Source organism: Euleptes europaea, chromosome 6 (assembly GCF_029931775.1).
Source record: "Euleptes europaea isolate rEulEur1 chromosome 6, rEulEur1.hap1, whole genome shotgun sequence".
NCBI classification, from domain to species: Eukaryota; Metazoa; Chordata; class Lepidosauria; order Squamata; family Sphaerodactylidae; genus Euleptes; species Euleptes europaea.
In genome coordinates, this window is record NC_079317.1 from 102,393,953 (window position 1) to 102,419,053 (window position 25,101).

A 25,101-nucleotide genomic window follows, 5' to 3' on the forward strand; every position below is an offset into this window, starting at 1 on the left:
TCTCGCGGACCCCTGGTTGGGAACCAGTGAATATATATATATTTTATAATAGAGAACTTTTAATTGAAAATATTAATTTATTATGGGTTTATAAGTTTGTTTCGCGGACCTTAATTTAGTTCTCGCGGACCCCCGGTTGGGAACCAGTGATACTAAACAGCCAACCACTTTTGCCAAAACACATTTATGCCTGGGAGGTTTGGCCTTGGATTTTCCGCTCTCTAGATGCACATTTTTCTCCCATCCAAATTCTCAAAACTCTACATGGGGGCTTATTTTAGAGTTTTGAGAATGTGGATTGGGGGGGGGGGAATGTGCATCTAGAGAGCGGAAAACCCAAGGCCAAACCTCCCAGGCATAACGGTTCAAGGCTTCACGCCCCGCATGGAACTCCCTCTCGTTTCAAGAGCTGCGGCACACTGGCCCTTTAAGAAGCCACTCCTCCCCCCCCCCCGCGGAAGAACGAAGCCCCAGCGGGACCGGGACGGAGCTACCAGTGCGCGTGCGCGGCACATTGACCTACGCCAGAGGAAATCTGTGTGGAGGAGCGATGTAGTGACGTCAAGACGCACGGCGCGTAGCAAAGGGGCGGGGACCCCGAGCTGGAGCAGGGTCCGCGCGGAGCCTCCCGGGCGGTGGGGGCGGGGGGGAGACTCCGCGCCCCGCGGACACCATGTTCCGCTACCAGGTAAGGCGACACGCCGTTGGTTCGTACTCGGTGGGGGGGTTGCCCGGCCTACCGCGAAACCGGGCCTGGCTCGCCCGAGCGGAAGAGGACGGCGCGGCCGGGACCCCCCTTGCGGTGACCTTTGACCCTTCCCGGGAGCGCTCGGCTCTTCGTTTCCTCTCCGAACTTTCCGGCGGCGCGCGCTAAGCCGGAGGGGGCCGCTCTAGGACTGAAGGGCCTTTCCACAATGACCCGGGGAGGTCCTCTGCACCTGGAGGGGGGGGGGTGGCGGCCAGGCTGGGCTCTGGACACGGGGCAGCCTCTGGCCACCCAGCCCTACACCCTTGACCTTTTCTTCCAGCTGAAGTAGCTCTCGTCCAGCGGCTCCCACTCCCTCTTTTCACCATTGTTCAGAATATGATTCCCCCCCTTCCCAAAATAGTCTAGCTCAAAAGGTGCATTCCAAATAACATGCACTTTGCAGAATAGTGGTCCCCATCCCCCCCCCTTGTTGAGAACCCCTGCTCTAGTCAGTACACACTGTATAGGCAGAAGCAAGTTGTCCTTATAGCTGGTGTTATGTGTGTGCTGTGGTTCCTTTGGCTCTAGCCTAAAGCAGTCTTCACCAACAGCTAATTTGGTGCAATAGACCGAGTCTTGTTTTCACTGCTGTCATGTTTCCTGCCCTTTGGGGAGGAGACTGTTCTTCCTGCTTATGGCAGTTTTCTGTTCCTGAAGATAATTCACAGTGGGTAGCCGTGTTGGTCTGTTTGCAGTAGTCAAAAAGGGCAAGAGTCCAGTAGCACCTTAAAGATTAACAAAAATATTTTCTGGTAGGGTATGAGCTTTCGTGAGCCACAGCTCACTTCTTCAGATACAGCTAGAATGTGAATCCATCGGTCAATCAAGCCTGCTATTCACATTTACATACTGTTCCTCTACTTAAAGACCGATGGATTCACATTCTAGCTGTATCTGAAGAAGTGAGCTGTGGCTCACGAAAGCTCATACCCTACCAGAAAATATTTTTGTTAGTCTTTAAGGTACTACTGGACTCTTGCCCTTTTTGACTTCTGTTCCTGAAGGCCACTTCATGCAGAAGCACCGTTAATAACATCCATAGCGGCCCTGTGACTGTCTGACACATTATGTTGTGAAGAAGCCCAGAAAACTCTGGGTTAGAGGGCATGATTTATCTGCAAAGATTAACATTAGGAACGTTAAGATGAAGTGAAAAGTAAAACCACAACAGTGGGATAGTCCCAGTAACATTTCGACATTTTAATATGCTTTCTTTGTAGTGTCTGTATATGGAGGCTGCACTCAGACGGTAGTAGGGGAAACATTGGTCTGTTCCAAAGATGGTTGTTAGTGTTATGATCTGTGCAACAGAGCCTTATGACTGACATCTTGTAAAGTGGGGAGTCTAGAGAAACTTTGTAAAATTAGCACTGGCAACTTGGACTGCATTGACACCTGCAGCCGATTACATTCCAGTTGTGATTTGGGCATACCTGTACCGTATGCAACTTTAATGCACCAGGTTCTCCTGGGAGTTTAATGGGCTAGAGCTCCCACTGCTGGGCTGGGTCAAATGCTGCTTCATCCTATCTCCAAGTTTTGTGATCTGTGAGTCAAAAAAGGCTGTTGGGCAGTTCAGATGTAGCTCCTGAAGCACTCTAAAGTGCATGGTCACCCAGGTTTGTTACTAATGTCCTATAAATACTCTGCCGTACAAGAAGGGTGGTTCAAAACGTTATTATTCCTGATGAATTCTAATCTGGAAAAATGATCCAGTGCACCGAATTGAAGGATGTTAATAATCTTGAATTAGATAATGTGAAATCTAACAATGTGATCTTGCATGTATGTTGTAAGATTATGACTAGAAATAAAATGAAAATAAGCTCTTTTTCATATTTCTGCCACTGTAAGATCAAGGGAATTGTTTTTATTATAATAGCATGCTTTAAAGGCCTTTTCCAGTTGCTTTTCTATGCATACAAGAAATGCTCAGTCCTAACTCTCTTGTATTCTTCTGAGATCTCACATCTATTGTGAGGTAGCTCAAGCACTAATCACAGCTTTTAACTGCCTGAATAAAGATACTAATCCACACCACTGCTAGACACAAAATTGCGGGATTTTTTAAGGTGACTTGCAGTACAGTCCTAAAGAGAGCTACTCCAGTCTAAGCCCATTCATTTCAGTGGGCTTAGACTGGAGTAGTAACTTTGTATAGGATTGTGCTGTTAGTGGCCAAGTGTTCTCTCACCAATGCAAAGGGAAACTAATAAAAGGATCTCTAGATTATGCCTGTAGCTAGAATCATAGGAAGGTGAAGACTCAGTCAGTGTTGGTTTATTTTTCCCTCTTCTGATGTCACAGTGAAACTGACAAACTTTCCTTTAGGCCAGGAAATGCAAGATGGACTTTTCATCTTTCTCCCCCCCCCCACTTTTAAAGGGTACCTAGTTATGCCTCCTCCTTCAAGGATGTCGTCTGTAAAACACAGGTTTTCTATCCATACAGTTTCCTGCCAGGCTATCGTGCAGTTATGTTAGGAAGCTGACATAAATAAAATAATGCAGTTGGGGTGTACGGCACCCAAATTTATGGATAGGGTCTAGGTGGGAACATTAAATCCCACTATCAGATTATCTTCTCTGTTTCACATTTTGGATTTTTGTGTACATTTAAATTCTGGATTATTTGTCCAAATGTGCTTGTGTCTTTTAAGAAGTAACCATGATGAGAGGCAGAACTCAGTATTTGCAGTATTAAGGAAAAAATCTTAGTTTTTTTCCAACCTTAGTTTAGTTTCAGCTTGGTGCATATCCTGTTTTCATGCTCGCCTTTATCCAGCACATCTTGGGTAGTGTCATTTTTAAGGAGCACTGAGTAAAGGCATATGGTCTGAAATGGAATATTGTAATCCAAATGCAGCTCATGAGTTAAAGCGATACTTATAACAAATATATTCTAACGTAGCAAAAAAGAAGCAAGGATTTGAAAACTGCTAAATTATGCAGTTGTTTAAGGAAGGATTTATTACCCATCTTGAGTGGGAGGCCAGCGCCTCATGGAAAACAAATAATCAGGTTTGGGTTTTTAACCCACTTGTTCTTTAAAGCCAGTAAAATTGCCCCATCATAAATGATCTATGGGTTGCAGCAACGTTTTCTAACACGTACTTTTCTGAAAATATAGGTTGTGAGCTAAGTAATCGTAATTAAGTAACCACAGCCTACCCCATCTTTTCTCATTCTTGAAAACAGGAATAGAAAGTGCTTCTCACTAACATTCTTGTTCTGCTACATGCCCTCCACATGTTCACAGCCCCGTTTGAATTTCAGGACGTTCACACGGACCTGTGCTTGCTAGGGAGTTGATGCAACACCCTGGGAAGAAAAGGATGGGAAAATATAGTAGTGTTAAGGTTTTGTGGGTGTCATGAAATTAACAGCGGTGAAGGTGGCTGTTGGCTTGATGTGTCATAACATTGTTTTTTCAAAGGCTTCCTGTTTGAATTCTAGTTTTTGAAGTCCCCGCACCTCTGTTGTACATTCAGAAGGGTCGGGGGAAATTAAAGCCACTTGGTCATCCTGCAGATTAGAAATTTAATGTTAGTTCCTGGGAATATATTTTTCATGTCCTGATGATAAACAGGCTACTTGTATTGGGTGACCTAAAATGTAGCTTTGCTTTGTTGCAGTCAACTGAATAGGGGGCAGACCAACCGGTGGTGCTCTGTGGGTTGCAACCCCTGGTCCAAACCAAACACAGACCACCAGTTGACTATTTTGACCTTTCACTTATGTGACAATATGTTTTTTGCATTCTGGGCAGGTGCAAACACAAGTGACTTCCTGAGGCCCTTGGGAACCACCAGCCATATATAGTTGGTGGGTGGTTGCCCCCAAGATGGTGGGCCGTAAATTTTGCAGGCCTGCTTTAACAAGAAGACTCCCCCCCCCCCTAAATTGGGTTTGTAGTTTAAATGCTTTGGATATCTTTTGGGGAATGGGCATGTGAGCTTTTGGAGGAGTGCATGTGAATAAGTGTATTTTGCTTGTTGTATGGAAGCGTGAGATAGGAGATCCCCTTTTCCTCATGTACTCATGCATTTGGGAAAAGTAGAAATACATTGATGCTATCCTTGCAGGAGAGTAGTTAACCCTGATTTATAACGCAGGAAGCAGTTTTCAGTTGCAGAGGCAAGCTGCAGACTGTATGGATTTTCCTACATTGAGTTATCTTATGGTTTGATGCCTCTTCATAAGGAATACTTAGTCCAGAGTATTGTGACTCTGGTAGCAGGCATAAGGGAACCGTCTTTACCATATTTGCAGGGAGGTTGAAGGTGGGGAGCATCTGCCAAAATTAAACAAGTTTCTATCCTTCCTGTTTATGGAAGAATATATTTAAATATTAGAAGACTGAAATGTTTATATGGCTTTTTCCTTTTAAAGTCCCTTGAGGATTGTCCTCTGGATGAGGATGAAGAAGCCTTTCATACCTTGACTGAGGAAGATGAAGATATTGACCAGTTCAATGATGACACGTTTGGAGCTGGTGCAGTTGGTGAGTTTATAAAACAAATAATATTCCAGTTTTCCTATTCACATTTCCATTGCTCCTGTATTTTCTGCTCTGTTCTGGTGTGATGGTCTAATGTGTCCTCACTTCTTATCTATGGATTATCACTTTGGCACAGTCCTGGACTGGATCACTGCTGTTCAGATGGTCTGTGAAGTCATGTGCTGTTCCAGGTTTTTTTACCTGCAAGGTATATGCAGGTGGTATACCTCTGGAACAAGGAGTGAGGATTCTTCTCCTTTACAGATGATGATTGGCAAGAGGCACATGAACGACTGGCAGAGTTGGAAGAGAAGCCCACAGCCTCAGGAAAGCAAGGGGATCAGGAAATCACTGATGAGATGGATCTGTTGGGAGACCATGAAGAGAATCTGGCAGAGAGGCTGAGCAAGCTGGTGATTGATAATGAGCTGGAAGACCCGGCTATCATGCAGGCTGTGCAAACCCGGCCCCTGGTACAGGTCAGGTGCTAATAGGGTCAGAGAGCGACAGAGAAGCAATAACGTAGTCCTGGTGGATTCTGCAGGCAGGAGGATTCTTCCTGTAGTTGTAACTCTACATGTCTGTCTTTGCAGCAGACAGGTGGCCTCAACTCAAGCATCTGGGATGGCTCTTCTGTTCTCAGGCGCATTACAGGACCCCTTCTCACTCAGGTACAGTGCTCTGTTTTCCTTCTGTTCCCTTAAAAGAATACTCAGGTCTTCCAACAAGCTGGTTATTTCCCCCCATTAATTCCTTTATTTAATGTTTATGTACAGTTGTGTGCTTTGCAGAAGATAGCGACTGTAAGTCTTCTGGGAAAAGACAGCCTTAAGTTACACAAATGGGGGGAAAGGATGGTGTGGGGGTAATGGAAGGTGTCTGTATTGATACAGCAAAGGCATTACAAAAGGAATTGAAGCCCTTTTTGAGAAGATAATGATTGCACTGGCCATATCTTGCTTTATTGCAACAGTTGTGGGTGGGCCAGGTGCATTGCAAGAAAATGCTGTTACATACTTCATCTTTGGTCACTGCAGGCCATTCAGTTGTATCTTGAAGCAAAGGTCTTTGCCCTCATAAAAAACTTTGGCTCATTAAGATGCTACAAAATTCCATGGTCAGATCTAGCTTGAGGAGAGGTCTGAAGACTGTCCCACTGAAATATGATGGCATCAGAAATTACTTTGGTGGTGGTGATGCCCACAAACTTAGATGTCTTTAAAAATGGAATAAGACAAATTCATGGCTGATAGGTCTATCAAGAGCCATGCTAGTTTAATAAAACCTCCATGTTCAAAGGTAGTATTCCTTGAATTTCCTGTTGCTGATGAACAAATGATGGGGTGTACAGTTGCAGATCAACTAAAATCTGATTTCTGATCAATTGAAATCCCTCTGCCATGCTGTGGAAGAGACGGCACTGGTCTCTTTGGATCTGTCTAGACCTTGCACAAAGAAGAGTTGATGCATTGTTCCCAAGTTAGCCTGCAGAGTCCAGGGCTCTGCTACTAAGCATGATCCTAAATCTCAGCTGAGAATTTTCATTCTGTATTGCTGATCTGCACTTCCCACAAAGTTCTTTTTCATGTGCTGACTTTGAACAAATATTGCTAGCGCTCCTGCTCCTTGAGAACCATTTTGCGTTAATTTATGGTCTGCTTGTTTCTTTCTCCAAATGCATAATTTAAAAAAGTAAGTAATGGATATGTATTCCCCCCCTCTTTTTCTGTGCAGGAGGTCCCCTCTGTGTCTGTGCTGGAGTATGCCTTGCCACAGAGACCTCCACAGGCTCGAGAGGAGGAGCAGGATGTCTCGGAACGTGCACTACCCAGGCGATCATCTTCGCCAGTCATTGGCAGCCCTCCTGTCAGAGCTGTTCCCATTGGGACGCCTCCTAAGCAGCCCACCATGCCCAATTTTAACCAGCAGGTATTGCTTCTTCTTTTGCCATTCTGGAAAAGGCAGTAAGTGGGAAATTTTGGAGGGGAAAGGAGGAGACAACCTGTGCTCTGCTGTGCAACGTATTGGATGGCCCTTAGCTTAGCATGTTCTGCCATCAGTACTTTGTTCGTCTTCTGTCTTTGGTGCAGTCCCACATTGGGACTGTGCATGTGCAGGCTGGTCGTGGAATAGAGGTTTCTAGATTCTTAAGAGCCTGAGGGCTGCCTCTCCCCTTCAGAGCATGTGCAATGATTTTTCCTGCCCAAGCAGTCACATGCTGTGGAGGAATGGTGCCCACTTCCCTCCTTTCCTTTCTTGCTGCTGCTGGGATAGGAGCTTCATCACTTACATCAGAGCCATTCTCGTTATTGTTGATGTTTTCCATCTGTTTCTCTGGTATTTTTCTCTAAGAAGAAAAGGAGTGTGAAATACAGACTTTTAGTGCTGTTGGGATTAGTGTCCCCAGGACTATGGGTGAGGTAGCTTTGGCTGATCTACCCAGCCAAAAGACCACCACCACCACTTGGTCTGTTTAGTGAGGTTCTCCTCCCCACCCGGCATTGTAGCCGCTGCTTACCATCCAGGCAGAGCACAAAATATCAATGAAGGCCTTATTCAAAAAGTGCAAGCAATGCGGCACAAAAATGATGCAGAGTGATGAACGTGTCCTGGAGGAGGCCCCCAATGTTCCCACTTGTAAGATCGGTCAACAATTTACGCCCAAAGCTAGCAGTGACCGGGCCTTCAGGTTAAAAGCTATCCCATGGGGGAGAGCTCTTACCTCCTCCGACACTGCTAGGTTGGCCTCAGAGTCCGAGCTGCGACCGAAGTCCTCCTTGGTCTGATTGGTTCTGTTGGTTCCGAGCACTGAGCAGCACTCTAAACCACTGTCTGCAAGATCGGTTCCGAGCACTGAATAACAGTCTCAGCTCCCAACTGTAAGATTGGTTCTGACTTGGAACCTAGATGTCCTTGATCTCTTCCCCTTTCACACTCTGTTCTCCACCGCAGTGTGTCCAAACCACCTTCAAATAAATCGAAGCAGAAAACAAAACATAAGGAAAAATCTCAGTCGATTTCCAGACTACACAAGCATCCATTCCCTTTGACTCCCCAGGACCAGCCTGAAGTCATGCACTCCCTCACTACTTTCTGAATCACCAGAGAAATCCTTGACAGAGGTCAAAATGGAACCTGCTCTTCTACCACCTCGGGAATGTCAGGCTCCTAATCCCCCTGAACCACCGATGCCATCATCAAGGCCTCAGGCCTATCCACCTCCACCCTGGCACCTATGGTACATGTCACCAGTTTACTTGCCGGAATGGTCTGAGTATTATGGGCCTATGATGACCTATGGTTCCTCACGCCCTCAGACCCAACAGTCGTCTTCGGGTTTAAGATGCCCAGATCCATCATTTCCCTTTCCGTTGGTTTCTTCTGCAGCAGAGCCAAGGAAGAGACCGCTATTGCATCCTGCTGTAGCTCTGAAGGATATTCTGAGCAATCCCCTGATGAAAGAGTTGGTGATGCCACACCTGTATCTCCAAACAAAGAACTACATTTATACATAGAGCAAATGCTGCCGATGGCGAAGTAGTTAGAGATGGATGTTACCACCTCAGATAACAGGCCAAGAGACAAAATTCTTAGCTGGCTGTACCCAGGTTCCTCTGGAATTGCCGCCTAATCTAGATTCCTTATCTTAAGTGCTTTCAAAATTCCATGTGGAACAGGAGGTGGTGTACCTGTATTTTTTCCATCCCGCACTACTAAAGCTTAAAAGGCTCTGTGCTCCCTGGATGTTAAGATGGCACTTTTATATTATATTCACAGGACCAAACCATTTAGGGTTGATAGGGCTTTATTCATTTGTTATTCGGGCCCACGGAAAGGCAGGAGTTGTGTCCCCACAGTCTCTTTCCAGATGGGTTGTGATAGCAATTTGATCCTGGACTCTGGACAAATCCTGCCCACCGGACAGCCACACCTACTACACCAGGGCACAGGGTTCTTTGACTGCATTCCATCAAAGAATTCCTCTTGTCAACATCTGTAAGGCTGGTCAGATGAGGACATGTTTGTAAGACGTTACGCATATTGGACCTGCAAGCGAGAAAAGACAGAAGTTGGGAAAGCAGGTCCTACAGTCATTTCAGTGAGAGCATCACCCTGCCTCCTTTGGTGAGTAGCTTGCTAAAACCCAATGTCAGACTGCACTGAAGATGGAAGATCAAATTACCTGTAACTTGTTTATCAACCTCTTCTGTGCAGTCCTGCCCCGCTGTGAGCGCTCTCCCTTTTGGGTATGATCATATTCTGTGGTGTTTCCTTTTTCTCCTAAGAGTTACAGGCTGGCAAGCAGGAACTGAGGGAAGGGGGGCGCTGCTCCTCCAGAGTACATGACAGTTTGGGAAAAAACATTACACTCACTTGGGGAGGGGGTGCCCCTTAGCTTCCTTAAGAAGCTAGAAACTTTTATTCTACGGCTGGCCTGCACATTCTCAGTCCCAGTGTGAGACTGCACTGAAGATGGAAGATAAACAACAGTTACAGGTAAGTGCAACCCTGTTTTTACCACCCGACATTTGTTCTGTGAAAGATAGTATTTAAAAAACAAAAAACCCCTGGCAGGGACTTGACTTCTGTCCAGTGTGTGTTGAGTGTTCTGTGGGAAATGGAACTCATCTGCTTCTGAGGAGGTGCTTCTGTTTTCAGCCTTTTGATCTTTGCTGTTTTACGTTTTAAGTGGCATGATGCAAAAGTGCTAATTAAATAAGTTAACCCTGTCAATGTTGAAGATGCAGTCTTGTATTTGAAACTTGAAAATGGTTGGTTGTTCAAGGCTTAAGACAGATTTTTGCATTGCTATTTTGGTCCCCTCCACTTTGTTCCATAGATCCTGTGTCCAAAGCCTGTTCATATCAGAGTCCCCATTCAGCAGCGTTACCCAAGTCCGTTCAGCGAGAGGATGTCTCCAAACCAACTCTGCAACGTCACGGTAGTATTGACTGAGTACCTCTGTGTGTTTGGTTTATTTTCTAATATCTAGCCTTAGGGCCCAAACTGCAGTATGTTTGGCCACAGGTTGGGTCATGGTTCTCCCAATCTGCTTGCTTTCCCTGCAGCCGCATGGCAGCTGTAGAGGAGCTTAATTAACCAAGTACTGCAGGGCCCAACTTAGATCAGGACCACGATGCTCGGAGAGATGACACGGGGCAGGCTACAGTCCTGTTTCTCCAAGCTGGAACAGCAGAGCTGCACATACACTGGATGTAAGAAGGAACACAGATCCTTAATTTTTGTGTGTCTTAATTTTCCATGACATCCAAGTTCAGATATCAAAGCAGTTCGGGTTTTTTATATTGGGAAGTTAGTGTGCGTTTGTGTGTTTTTGTTTTCCAGTGTTGCATTTTTTTTGCAAATGTGAAGGTTCCCCAGGGTTTGCAGAGCCCTAAATAATAGCTGTGCATTTCAGTATCCACCCAAGGGGGCAGCACTTGGCTATTAGATATACAGGTTGAGTATCCCTTATCCAAAATGCTTGGGACCAGAAGTGTTCTGTATTTCGTATCTTTCCGTATTTTGGAATATTTGCACACACATAATGAGATATCTTGGGGATGGGACCCAAGTCTAAACACGAAATTCATTTATGTTTTATATACACCTTATACATGTTTATGTTTTATATACACCTTATACAACCCACCTTCACCCTCAGCACCTGCGACTCTTACACCAGGTAATTTCATACAACATTTTAAATAATTTTGTGCATGTGGGGCATTGTGGGGAATCTGCCATTGGCACGATTGGCCTGCACACGTGCCATTTTATTACCTTTTGTGGATGCTCAAAAAGATTTAGATTTTGGAGTATTTTGGATATCGGATTTCTGGATAAGGGATGCTCAACCTGCAGTGGCAAAATCCATGATGAGCACCCTTTTAGCGTATGATTATGGTTCCAAAGAAAACCTTAGTGTGGCCCTCCATTGTCTGCAACTGTATTGGATTTTTTTCTTTATCACTCTCCCAACCCCATCCTTTCTGTTCTGATAGGAATGGCCAGTGCCTTGAATGTTAACTTGAATATTTGATTCTGTGTTACTTGATGCAGATGATTGTAGCCTCTGTATTTTACCTGCATTTCTCTTGTCATTGGTCTTGTGTCCTTGCAATGTTCCCATTGGGTCATTTGGTTTTGAATGAGCGTGTTCCTCTTGTTTTCTCTTGTCAGAACTCCTCCCTCCTGGGCCACCCATTCCCTCCCAGCGTTACTCCTGTTCTCACCCACCTCCAGAGAGCACAGCTGCTAGGAGGAGCACAGGTAAACAACTGTCTACTTTTGTGTTTTCCTTCTTGGTTTTTTGTTTTTTGCTTACAGGATGAGCTGTGGGCTCTTTGCTCTGCTGTAACGTGTTCTTTTTTGTGTTCTTGACTGTATGCGTTTTCTTTGTTTTCACTTAGAATATTCAGGAAATCGAGAAATCATAAACAATGTGGTGCCTTTTTTTTTGTTCCAGTCTCCGCTGTGCATTATCCCATGGATAAAGGTCATGTACTGGTGATGTTTCTTTCTCTGTCTCATGCCTACAGGCAGGTAGAATGTCTCCCAGCCAGTTTGCCCGGATCTCTGGACTTGTTAGCAACCCTCTTGCATCCATGAACCCCAAGCTACTTCAGGGCCGGGTTGGGCAGATGATGCCTCCAGGTAGTGGGTTTCGTGCCTTCTTTGGGGCCCCACCTCCACCTGCACCACCATCACAACACCACTCCCCGTGTCCTGGAGCCCAATTGCAGAATTTAAGGTATCCCACTTACTTCAACCATCTTTCAATGAGGCAACAAAGGTACTAAGTTTTGTGGGTCCTCACCTGCCTTTTTCCTGACAGCGAACTTTATTCCTTAGGCCTCAGCCGCAGATGTTCAGGCCTGATACAACCCACCTTCACCCTCAGCACCGGCGACTCTTACACCAGAGGCAGCAGCAGAACAGGAAGTGAGTGTTGGATGCATCTGTGGGCTTCTTCTAAGGTAGGGAAGAAAAGCTTAAGCACCTTCACAATGCAAGGGCACTCATGTGAGTCTCTGATGCTAAGAAGAAAGGTAATCTCAACATTGTGTATTTTTGCCATGGAGAGAACCCTTTTTCTGTGCTCATGGTGCTGGCAAGTATTTTTGCAATTTGTTTTGCCTTATTCAGATTTTCAAATAGCAATTGGGGGAAAATGGCAAGGGCTTCAGTCTTCAGGAGTAGATTGTATGAAGGGCTTGGAGACAGTACAGGATTTCTAATGCTAGTTAGAAAGGCAGGGTGGAATAGCACAGGAGAAGGAACTGTTTCTTCACAGAATGCCTAATTACCATAGGAAATTCATTACTACAAAGCAGAATGGTGGCCACTGGCTTAGATGGCTTTAAGAGGATTATATCACTTCATAAAGTTACCTTTGTCAGTGGTTATCACTAGTGTTGCTGAAAAAAAAACCTTCTTATTTAGGGGTAGTATACCTCTAATCAGATGCTTGAGGACTCACCAGATGGCTTTCACCATTATTCCCCATTTATAGGCTTCTTAGGAGTATCTGGTTGTCCACTGGTTGGAACAGAATGCTGGATGCCTTGGGTGTCTGATCTTACCCACCAAGGCACTTATTTTCTTAGGGCTAGAGTTGCACAGGATGCTATAAAGACCCACTCCCTGCCTTGCAGTCTTCTGTCCTTTGAGTCTTTTGAGTCTTCTGTCCTTTGAGACTTCGTCAAAACCTGTCCACCTCTGTGTTGGCTATTTGCTCTGTGGTCAAGACTAGAATCTTGCTTTTAAAAGAGACAGAGAGCACTACAGCGCTGATCTATTTTTATGCTAGTTTCGGGAACGGATTTTGTCTGTGTTGATCACACTTGCACCTCAAATACTGGAAGCCTACGATATTATTAACTTTAATCTTTTGAAGCAGAAAGATCCCTTCAGACAGACATGATCCTTGCTGGGAGATCCCATCAAGTGACTGTGACATGACCAAACAGAGGGCAAGTTACTGATTGGATTGAAGTTCGCTGACTCAGATTAAATTTAGCCTCTCTCACACTCTACTGATTTGGAAAGTGTGTGTTTGATCCAAGACTAACTTTAAGACCTTTAAGACTATAGAAGTAGATATTTGCCTTGCAGGTATGTTTTTCCATCCCTGACAAAGCTTGATTCTGTCAAGATTTTTTTCTGAATCCCAGCCACTGACTTGTTTCTAATTTTCTCCCCCAGTCAGCACCGGAATCTAAATGGCTCGGCAGGGGACCGAGGGAGCCACCGGAATAGCCATCAGGAGCAGATACGGAAGGACCCGTATGCTAATCTCATGCTGCAACGGGAAAAGGACTGGGTGTCCAAGATCCAAATGATGCAACTACAGAGCACTGATCCATACTTGGATGACTTCTACTATCAGGTTAGTGCTTTACATTCCTCAGTAGGCTATTGCTGATCATCTGGTCCCAAGTAATTCCTGAACAGAAACCAGAATCCACAGGGGCTAGTAGCTGGGCCTTTCAGACATCCTTTCTCACCCATGCTAACAGCATCCTCCAGTAAGCCATCAGGAGCGGATGCAGAAGGACCTGTACACCAGAATCCACAGGCACTAGTTGCTGGGCTTGTCAGACACCCTTTCCCCGATGCGACATCCTCCAGTAAGAAACTAGACAAAAGGGGGGGCACTCCTGCAGAATTTTCTTTCCTCCTGACAAGGCATACAATAGCACTTCACTCTCTGCATTGTTGGGGACAACAGATTAAGGATCCAAACTGCTGTGGTGCTCCTAATCACCTTTCTGTGCCTTAGAACTACTTTCAGAAGCTGGAAAAATTGTCCGCAGCAGAGGAGATGCATGGTGATGGTCCTAAAAAAGAGCGTACCAAATTAATCACTCCACAAGTGGCCAAGTTAGAACATGCCTACAAGCCAGGTAAGTGCCCCTTCATCCCTGTGCACAAAGACCTGATACATTGACTAGCATGAGGTGATAGAATGAATTGGACGGCTTCACACTACAGGTAGAGTGATGCTGTTATAAAAAACAAAGTAACAATAAAAATTTGTTGCAACTAGAATCACACTGCAGTGTTCCTTGCTATGCTAGTTTTCTGCATACAGGAAGTTTTTAATGAAGGGGAGGGGGTGTTTAAAAATGTGACTTCTCCTATATGCAGACTGAAGTCCATTCTTCCGCTCTGGAACTCTGTCAACTTATTCCACCCAGTACAGAACCCATTACATCACTGCAGGAAGGCGGGGGGAGAAGGAGGGCAAGTTTGGCCTGGCAGGGAACAGCAGGGCTTGTAAGGCTGGGCTGCTGTAAACCCTGGTGCATGTAAAGCGGAGCCGCTGCCTCTAGATTGCTGCACTGCGTGGCTGTTGGAGTTGTAACCGAACTGGACAGGAAAGAAAGATTAGGGTTTAGTGGCAGGATAGGTTGGGGAGCTATACTTGTTCAATTGTACCTTCATTGTTCATTCTTTATGCTTGCAGTGCAGTTTGAAGGTTCCCTGGGGAAGCTCACGGTCTCCAGTGTGAATAATCCCCGCAAAATGATTGACGCTGTGGTGACGCTACGAGGCGAAGAAGATGTAAGTTTCCTTAAACAGAGTTTCCCAGCTCCTCGTGAGTGTCTCGTTTATCAAAGTTCTGGTTTTGCTTCTGTCTTGTCTCTCCACTTGTCTACCTGGTCTTCTCTAGCCTTCTCGGATTCTGATTTGCCCAGAGTGCAGCACAGGATTTTATTTTATGTTATTGAACTGTGCAGAACTTTCCTAGCGTGTCCTACCTTCTTTTTTCTCAGGAGACAAAAGAGAAGCAGGTTCGTGATAAGAGGCGTCAGACTCTCTTTACTATTGAGAAGGTGAGCTTGCACTGCAAATTCTTCCTTCCTTTGAAGAATCATCCAGCCAGTGTTCAAGGAGATCTGCCAACCCCATGCCTTATGATGGCAGCACTTTTAACTGAAGTCAGTTCCTTACAATTCTTGCGTGAAATCTGTGGGATCCTGAAATAATGTGGCTGGTACTGGCCTTAGTTTGGATTCCGCTGAATCTGGGGCTTGGATATTGGCATTAAATCTGAAACTTAAAATAATGTTCTCGGAGGGTAATAGTTTATTATATTATACAAAACAAGGTAATTTCTCCAGTTCGTAGAATCAGGCTATATCAGAAAAATTGAATATCATATGCTGCCCAGAAAAAGCAGTTTCTGTGTTAGTCTTACGGGCTACAGGCCACCCTATTAAGCAGTTGATTATGAAGGTTGGTATCAATAGCACAATCTGCTGGGATTAAGCGTGTTTGCTCTACTCTCCCTATGGGAATCCCACCACTCTTTACAGTCCTGAAATACTTGTTTAACATTACAGTTCCAAGATCCAGGTCAGCAATTATGCTCTCAAGATTAAGTGCGCTCCTGTCCACAATCGCTGAAGGCCATTCGTTAGGTATACCATTTTCAGATAAATATTGCGGTTATATTTTAGGGATCATAGAAACTGTGAAGCAAGTTCTCTTTGAATATCCATGCTATAAGGAGGCTAGAGAGAAATGGATCAAGGCACATAAGCCATCAAAATGAGCTTCCCCTAGATATTTTAGTTACGAAATTTTTAATGGATTCTAGGCCAGTAAATATTCTTTTGTTAGCTAAATTCCTTGCACAGTCTATGAGAGTTTGGGCAATTTGTGACATCTTCTCTAATATGGTATAGCTTGTTCTGTCTGGTTTGAATTCTTCCTTCTTTTTATTCCTACTTGGGATTGATTGATACTACTCAAGATCTGTAGGTCAGAGGAATAGAGAAAGAAAGAAGTCAGTTCCAGGGTGTTAGCACACTAAAGGCAAAGGACACACACTCCTGTCTCCTTGGATTTAGATTGCAGAGAGGCTGCCACTAAAATAACTTCCTTCTGATGGTTCAGCTATATGTATGGCTGTCCTTTTCATCCTGAACAGTTAGTTATTTTAGATTAATGGTGTGACTCAGCAAGTACAAATGCCGGATGCTCTAAAACAGTGATTAACTTGAAAACTGTTGGAATGTATCCTTTTAATTATTAGCTTTTTGGAGACATTGGATTGGATCCTGTGGAGGATTACAACTGATAGAAGAGTGGATGGTTTTTGCCAATTTTCCCCTTCTGCAGACCACCAGTTCCTCTTGTTGCTGTTCCTGTTGTGTCCCTATCCCCCAGGAACAGTATTGGGAGGTATTTGGGTTTGCAGCTGGAAACAGGAGATGTGAGACACTTTCTTCAAGCGGGAAATCCCTTCACCAGCAGAAATTGTTTCCAAGCCATTAGTTTCCACAGAATTAACAGTGTTCCCAGCTCTTATGCATGGAAAAGGGAGAGGCAATCTCAGTTGTTTAGAATAATATAAGAAAAAGCCATGCTGGATCAGACCAAGACCCATCAAGCCCAGCAGTCTGTTCACACAATGGCCAGTCAGGTGCCTCTAGGAATCCCACAAACAAGATGACTGCAGCATCATTATCCTGCCTGTGTTTCACAGCACCTAATATAATAGGCATGCTCCTCTGATACTGGAGAGAATAGGTATGTGTCTTGACTAGTAGCCTTGGATAGCCCTATCCTCCATGAACAAGTCCACTCCCCTCTTAAAGCCTTCCAAGTTGGCAGCCATCACCACATCCTGGGCCACAGGTATGCGTTGTGTGAAAAAATATTTCCTTTTGTCTGTTTCGATTATCTCACCCTTCAGCTTCAGCAGATGAGTCCGCGTTCTAGTATTATAAGAGTACTGTGTATTTTTGGAATTCTGTGTAGCATGGGATCTTACGTATGCTCTAAAACTTCTCTCTTGCTAAGCAGACATACAGCCTCCTCTTGGATGTGGAGGATTACGAGAGGCGCTACCTCTTAAGCCTGGAGGGTGATAGGCTGGCTTTGATGGAAGAGAGGAAGCAGAAGATCTGTGACATGTATGACAATCTGAGAGGGAAAATGCCCAACCAGGAAAGGTAAGAATCTGTCTGATGAGGTGCTATGGCTCCTGTACAATTCCATGAGAAACACAGACTTGGTTTGGGGTGGGAGGCTCTTCCAAAATCTGCTTGTTCTACTTTTTCCTGATGATAAATGCTATTTCTTTGTTAAGATTGGTTTCTTCTTACTGGAGGATCTGAGAATCTTTAGCAGGATTGCCATCATATTATTTGTTGGTACAGAGAACAGCTTGAGAATATGTTGTTGAGCAGGACTTGAAGGAAATTTGGTGAATTTGGCAGATGGATAGCAGTGGCCTCTGAAACTAGGCTTCAGTCCCACTAAAAGATCTCACTTGTCGGTTCATCTTTACACTGTATTCTTCTGGTTGTGTGATGAATAGCAGCCTGCCACTCACAAAGCTTCTTCAGTATTGTCTCTAAAAAACTGTCTGGAAACAGTCCTGTTTAACTAAAAGTACACACTCCATTTATTAACAACATATTGCCTCTTACTACACTCAGAATTGGAGGGATGCGTATTGTGCTCTCTTTTGCTCCATCATGAAAACAGTGTTGTCTGTGGAATAAGCTTCCCCAGAGAATCTTATATTCTAATAGCAAAGTCGGACAGTTCTTTGGATACTTACATCTGGTGAATGGAGTTGTGAACGGGCAAGACAAATCTTTCTACAAACCTGAAAGGGGCCTCAGTCTTGCATAAAAATGTGAAATCTTAAAAAAAATGCATTGAGCAGTTTAAAAATGTGAAAAAGGGGTGTCTGTAGCTTTAAACAAAAGGATTCCTTCAGTGGCTGTTGCTAGGCAACCACAGTATTCAGGCTTCAGTTGCTGTGAATAAAAAGGCAGGGGGAGTGGGAAGAGCCCTTTCTAGGTCTGTTTTGGCCTTTGAGGGGAGGACTCATTGGGGCCAGGCCTGGGTAGGGTGGCCAGCTCTGGTTTAGGAAATTGCTGGAGATTTTGTGGTGGAGTCGGGAGTACAGGGTTTTGGGAGGGAAGAGGCTTCACAGGGTAAAATGCCATAAAGTCCACCCTCCAAAGCAGCGATTTTCTCGAGGGGACAGATCTATGTTGTCTGGAGTTCAGCTATAATTCTGGGGGGGTCTCCAGGTCCCACCTTGAGGTTGGCAACCGTAGACTTGACAGCAACCTCTGTGTGACTTGAAACCCACTTGACTTGCATGACTCAACTAGGCCTGGCTGCTTGCTACTATTCAACAGCAGCCCCCCATGAAAGCCAGCGATGTGTAGCGGTTAGAGCTTCAGAGTAGGGTCGAATCCCTATATTGCTGTGGAAGCTCACTGGGTGATTGTGGACCACTCACATATGTTCATCCTAACCTACCTCACAGGGTTGTTGTGCAGTTAAAAGGAGGAGAGGAGACGTATGTAGGCTGCTTTGGTCCCCACTGTGGAGAAAGGTAGAGGCTGAAGGGGGGGAGGAAACCCAAAACTTAGGACAAATGAAGGTAGGTTGGCTGTTGGGTGGGAAGGAGATAGGGTTGCTAGCTCCAGGTTGGGAAGTCCCTGGAGATTAGAGGGGTGGAGCCTGGGAAGGGTTGGGTTTGAGGAGGGGACCTCAGAAAGGTATAACGCCATAGACTTCACATTCCAAAGCAGCCACTTCTTCCAGGGGAATTAAGGTTGCTGAGGTCTCTTCCCTGCCCAAACCTCGCCCTCACAAGGCACCACCCCCAAATCTCCAGGAATTTCCCATCCTGGAGCTGGCAACCCTAAGGGGAACTGATCTGTAGTTGGGAGATCTGTTGTGATCCTGGGAGATCTCCAGGCCCCACCTGGAGGTTGGCAATCCAAGAAGGAGAGGAGCAGGAAAAGGGAAGAGGCTATGGGGGCTTTCAGGAAAGGAGAGGGGGAAATGAGATGTCTCCTACAAGTCCTTGTGGGTTCACATTTGTAAGTATTATAAATCTGTCAGAATAAATTATCTCTTTGAAGGGATAATGATGGCAAGCTTTGATAAACTAATTACTTCCAAGACAGTAGCATGTGTTGTACCTTAGGCTGCAGAAACTTCCTTCAATTTGAGGATCCTTCCTTCAGTTTAAGTGGCTCTTCCGCCAATAGTAAGTTGAAGGAAAGCTTCTTCAGCTGAAATGTTTCTCAGTGGAGTGGTAGGATAGAAGCCATTAGTTTAAAAAACAAAAACTAAGTTCTGTTGATTAGTGTCACACCCATATTTCTGCACCCTGATTTTGTTTTGTGCATCTTGTCGGGAGAAAGGTGGGGTTAGAAATGACACAAATAAATAACAAATACTTGGTATCAACCTGCTGGCAAGTGTTCTGGCCGCAGCCTCTGCCCTCTTCCTGTCTGCTCCTTGCTTCTGGTCTGTAAACTGACTGGACCAGCTGGCACCCCCCCCCCCCAAATAACTGGATTAGAGGCTCACAGTTGTGTTTGCATGCCTACTTTGTGTACCTCTCAGGAGAAGTGCCATGTGCTTGATTTCTGCTTAATGAATTCTTCTGCTTTGTTCTGGCAGGCTGAGTGATGACCCTTTTGTGCAGATCATGTGTATTCGGAAAGGAAAGCGTCTTGTTGCCCGGATCCTCCCCTTCCTGTCCACTGACCAAGCAGCTGACATACTTATGGCAACAGCCCGCAATTTGCCCTTTCTAATCAAGAAAGATGCTCAGGACGAGGTAAATACAACTGAAGAGACAGGTGTTATTCTGTCCAAATATTATGATCAAGAGTTTGCTTTACCATGTTCTTTTGAAAGGAAGAGAAATGCCCCATTTTTTCAGCAAAGTTAGTACAGTTCTTTTCCCCCATTATGTACTATAACTTGTCAGCATGATTTTGGATACCTGTGTTAGATCTTAAAAGACCACTAGGATGGTATTTACAATGCACAGTCCCTTTCTTATTATAAGTTTCAAAGGGGGGGCGCATTTACTATTTCACTGCAGTCCCATAGTTACATGTGCTCAGTGCTGAAATGATATGCAGTAGTAATTTTAATAGATTTTGTAATATGTAAATAGAGAACCAGCATGGTGTAGTGGTTAAGGTGACAGACTGGGACCTGGGAAACCCAGGCTCTGATCCCCACTTGTGCCATGGAAGCTTGCTGGGTGACCTTGGGCCAGTCACACACTCAGCTCTGACCCTGGCTAGTATTTGGATGGGAGACTTCCAAGGAATACCAGGGTCATGGTGTGGAGGCAGGCAATGGCAAACCACCTCCAAATGTCTCTTGCCTACAAGGTCACCATAAGTTAGCTGTGACTTGATGGCAGAAAAATGTAATTATCTTAATATTGTAGCTTCAGAATTAGGAAAGGCATAGAATTGAGGATGCACAACTTCTCTGTGCGAGGGAAACAACTAGTAGTAAATTTAAAGGAAAGCTGATTAGAAAGAGGTATGTGTTGTGTAAAGCATAGGACAAACTGAAAATGGAAAATTTGTCCAGTTGCTCCCTCAGAGCTTGCATGTGTGAAATATGCCATAAAAATATGATCCTCAGTGCCCATGAGATGAGTTGATTTTCTGCAAAGCTTTGCACAGATGTGCAGCAATAGGACAATTTGCAACAAAATCTCATTAAATTTCCTTATTGAAATGGTCAAAGGTCTGGGTTTTCTTAGCTCTTTGCTTGTTTGGCATCGGGTTAAAGACAATCAGATACTTCCTTGCTGAATTATGAAAATGGTTAGCCAATATTAAATCATGGAGGACCTCTTGAGATCTCTGACCAGAATAACTGGGATTTGCTGGGGAGGATAAATTGGTCAGTTCCCAGGCTTAACACGATGCTGTCTCCTTGGGTCATACATTTCAGACCTAACTTCTTGTCTCTTCTGTCATTGGCCACTTCAACAAGCAGTGGGTGCCCTTTGTTTCTTTGCTCAGGAACTGGCCCCAGGATTTGCTCCAGGGCCGCTGCGGTGTGTTGCATGCTGTAATCCCTGAGTAAACGATACCACTGTTACTTTGCTCCCAGGTACTACCATGCCTACTGAGGCCCTTCTCTCTCGTTCTTTATCATCTTCCACTGGGGACTGTTGCCAGCATCCTGCAGCAGCTAATGAACCTACCTCAGAGCGCAACAGTGCCACCATCTGCCAATCTGCACCTCACGGCTGTGCTACAGAATAAGGTTCCTATTTTTCTGCTCTTTATGCTTCACCCCCTAGGCTCTGATTTAGGGGTGTAATTGCTGTTCAGGTTTCTTAGACTAATGCAAGATCATCGGTCATAGTGCTAATGAGATCTCTAGTGTTCATATGCAGAGCAGTGTTAGTGATTCATTGTTACAGGGATTGATTATTTTTCCCAAGAAAACCCAATTCTAGATTTTCCTGTCTTCCCAGCATAGGGGGAAAATAATAACAAAACAATTGTTGTGGGCAGTGGTGGTGGTTGTTAAAGTGCTTGAATGACTAGGTGTTGTACAAAAAAGTGTTTTTTAAAGAAGGATTTCCCTTTTTCAATATACAGAAGCCCTGCTTCCCATTTTATAATCTAAAAAGGCAATGCTGGGAAATGAATGGAGGAGGGGGAAGGAGGAGCAGAAACTCAGGAGCAGAGGAACACATTCACACATTACTAAAATAATTTCAAGGGAATGAGGTCCAGGGGAAAGGAGGGGAGAGGATCCTTATACCTAAAGAAGATGATTTCCCGAATGGGGTGCTCTTGTCCAGAACTCCCAAGCTGTGTTGTTGGAATATTAGCATGCCCATTTATTGCTAGACTACAGCTTGAAGGCTGCAGAGAGCCCTTGCATCCTCCTCTGAATGAGGCACTGGGTTAGTATCTTGCTTCCAGGCGGCTGTTCCTACCCTTTTTTCTTGGGTTTGGGGGAGATCAGTGAATTGTTTTTAACCTGTCATCATCTTACATAGTTGACTGTTTTGTAACCTTTTTATCTACTTTGGTCCAATAACCATAAATGGGAATTGTTTGAGACTTGCTTCTAGTAAAGCTGACTTCTGAGTAAGTGCACACAAGATTTCGATACTGATCTCTTTTTCATCCTCCTGCTCTGCAGTTTGGCCTCTCCCTGCTGTTTTTGGTCCTGAGCCGTGGGGAGGAATTGCAGAGTGCAGATTCTACTTCAGAGCTCACCGAGGACAACCAGTGGTGAGTCTGAATAGGCCATCTCTAGCTGTGGCTGCTCCTCAAATCTATTCCTTGACAGATCAAAGAACTAATTTTAGCTTTTAAACTGCTGCCTACAATGTAGGTGAGGGCTTACTTGATATCTAGTATGTCATGTTAGAGAAATTTCTTCTGGTTTGGTAAAAATACCATCACATGATTGCAAGCTGTTGTCATGTTGGAATGGTTTGCTATGTGTGTGTTCTGCCCTTCACTTAAGGTGCTCAGAGAGATTTTGGCTTCCTAAACAGCCCTGTGAGGCAGGTTAAACTGCAGGTTGTGACTCCCAAGGACATCATGCGAGTGTTTTGAATTTGGAGTTCCCCTGTCTTTCCTTAACATTTAAAAAAAAAAAAAAAAGAATTTGTGAGTTAATTTCTTTGTATTTGGGGGCATTATCACTTTTGGGTCATTTTATAATGGTGTGAATAATTTTATGAAACATTATACTTTTACTATTCTGTAAGCTGCTTTGTGCTTCTGAAGAAGTGGGATAGGAATTTTTAAATAAAAATGTACCACCACTTTGTATTTTGCAGGACAGAGCTGATGCTCATGGCAACCAGAGAGCTTCTCCGAATCCCTCAGGCAGCCTTGGCCAAACCAGTGTCTACCCCCTCTAATCTTTTATCTCTCTTCTCTCGCTATGTTGATCGGCAGAAGCTGAATGTGCTAGAGACAAAGTTACAGTAAGTACAGAAATCCATCCCTACATTAATACAAGAAGCAAGGAGTGGTAATAGTTTCAAGAGTCTTGGTAATGACCAGAATGGGCAACAGGAAGAATAAGGAGCATTGATGCCTGAAGTTTTGAGGTTTCCACACTGAAGGGGGGTTGATTCTGGAATAGAAATGGGTAAAGAAGATAAACAGAATATCCAGTCCACGTACCTACAATAACTTAGTAGTAGTGACTCATAAATGGAGAGAGATCCTAGTAGAAGTGGCAGCAAAGGATCCACTGAGCTGCAAGCTTGCAGCAGAAGTCATATGCCATCATAATCACATGACTGGAAGAGCCAGAGATGGGACTACACTGGTGTGAAGGCCAGGACCATGAGCAGGAAACCAAAAGAGTCAGAGTTAGGAAACAGAAACTGAGCAACAGGAGATGTATTGTGTTGAATACCAAACCATAGATCAGATCCATGAAGGTGTCTTCTCCACTGTTGAGCAACCATCTTCTCTGTGTGTGTCTGTACATGCACAAAGAGTCAGGCTGCGTAGTGTCTTTGGTGTCTATAGATGTGCCCTAGCAGCAGGTCTTTCCCAAGAGCAGCCTAAAACTTTAGTAGCTCTGGTGGGGCTTGTGACATAGTAGGTGGACCCACCTGAGGGTCCTTCTGACCCATGGATTGGAGGTCACTGTTACAAATTTTAACCTTTTCAAGGACAGAGGTCTGTTTATGGTGTGTTGTACACTGCTGTCATTTTATAAACTCATAGGGAGTTGATGCAAAGGAGAAGTTTGTATCATTGTTTTATTTTTAATTTGTAAAACAGCTTGAGGACTTTTAATTGATAGATGGCTTTATTTTTTAAAAAAAGAAACTGTTCCTGGGCCTTGGGAAGGGACATGCTTTTACCTTTCAAGTAATGCCGCTGCAGCCAGACCACTGTTTGCTTTTTCAGGTTGATTCAAGGAATACGGTAGTGGGCCACAAAGCGTCACTGCTGGTTGCCATCGTTGCTGACACTACTAAAGTGTTTTGAGTGGGCGAAGAGGAGGCCGTGCCTTCTCGGAATCTCTTCTTGTGGGACTGTGTCTCTGGTCCAGCAGAGAAGACCGCTCTCTTGCTCTGAGCTTGGCTGGGGCTGTGCTTTCATTCTGCCCCTCATTGCCAGTTTGCAGTTCTGCATGTCCTTGCTGCATTGAATCCTCCCTCGGTCCTTTCCCCCAGCATTTTCATGACAGCTGCTGTTCCTCCTCCCTGCACTGGCCCTGTTCTCCCCAACACACTACTGACGGACTAGTAGGAAAAGTACTGCCTCCTGTCAACAGGAACACAGGAAAGAAACAAAACGCGATAGTTATAAGTTGAGTCCCTCTTTGTGCAAACGGAGAGACCAGATGCTTCTGTATTTCCTGTATGTTAGATTATTTTAAATTATGGGAATTCCTTCTGATTGGCCCACTGAGCTTTTCTCTGCCTTTCCTGCACCAGGCTTTCCAGTGTGGCAGCACCCATTTCCAAAACTATCACCTTTCTGAACCTTGTGATGAAACATCATCTTTGCACATTTGTCTGGTCTTCCCAAGACTCCTTTTCTACCTGAGCTTATGTCTCAGACCTACACTTTGCTTCAAGCTCCAGCTAGCCAAGGTCCTTGGTAGGCTAACCAGTAAGGTACCAGGTATTGATTCCCCTGGAACAGATTTAATCTTAATGAATCATTATCCATATACTACTCTGTCCTGCTGTTTTTTGCTCCTTTTTTGGAATGTGGTGAGGTTTAACTTTTATTTGCTTTTAAAAAACAAACAATTTGCACATGTAGGTATTCTACAACCAGTAAACTGTTACTGATTGGCTGCCTCTCCACAGTATTCTCCTCTCTCCTTTTCCCTTCTCCTGTTCTCTTGAATCCACATTTCTAACTTGCTTGTCCTGTTGTCCTACACCTCCTCATACTTTTCCAAACCCTCTCCTCTACCCTTTCCCCTTTCAATACTCATGATCAAGTGGTCCATTATTATTATTGTGCTTTTACTTTTGGTTGGTTATGATGAAATTTCTAAATTTACATTTTTATAGGGTATTGTAAATA

The 25,101-nt window shown here is 44.5% G+C and overlaps 1 protein-coding gene across 2 annotated transcripts; it reads left to right on the forward strand.

The window, feature by feature from the left end:
- Positions 1–610: 610 nt before the first annotated feature.
- On the forward strand, positions 611–25,101 carry PATL1 (PAT1 homolog 1, processing body mRNA decay factor). 2 transcript variants are annotated; one of them, XM_056852209.1, is made up of 19 exons: positions 611–688; positions 5,140–5,251; positions 5,513–5,727; positions 5,842–5,919; positions 6,983–7,177; positions 10,089–10,190; positions 11,432–11,521; positions 11,791–12,002; positions 12,104–12,193; positions 13,457–13,640; positions 14,034–14,157; positions 14,721–14,818; positions 15,031–15,090; positions 17,069–17,217; positions 19,706–19,865; positions 21,173–21,328; positions 22,223–22,314; positions 22,872–23,021; positions 23,965–25,101. In XM_056852209.1, exons 1-19 carry the CDS (start codon positions 674–676, stop codon positions 23,984–23,986), a joined length of 2,304 nt encoding a protein of 767 aa, XP_056708187.1. In that variant the 5' UTR covers positions 611–673; the 3' UTR covers positions 23,987–25,101. The 2 variants fall into 2 exon arrangements, with proteins under 2 accessions (XP_056708187.1, XP_056708188.1); XM_056852210.1 differs by lacking the exon at positions 10,089–10,190.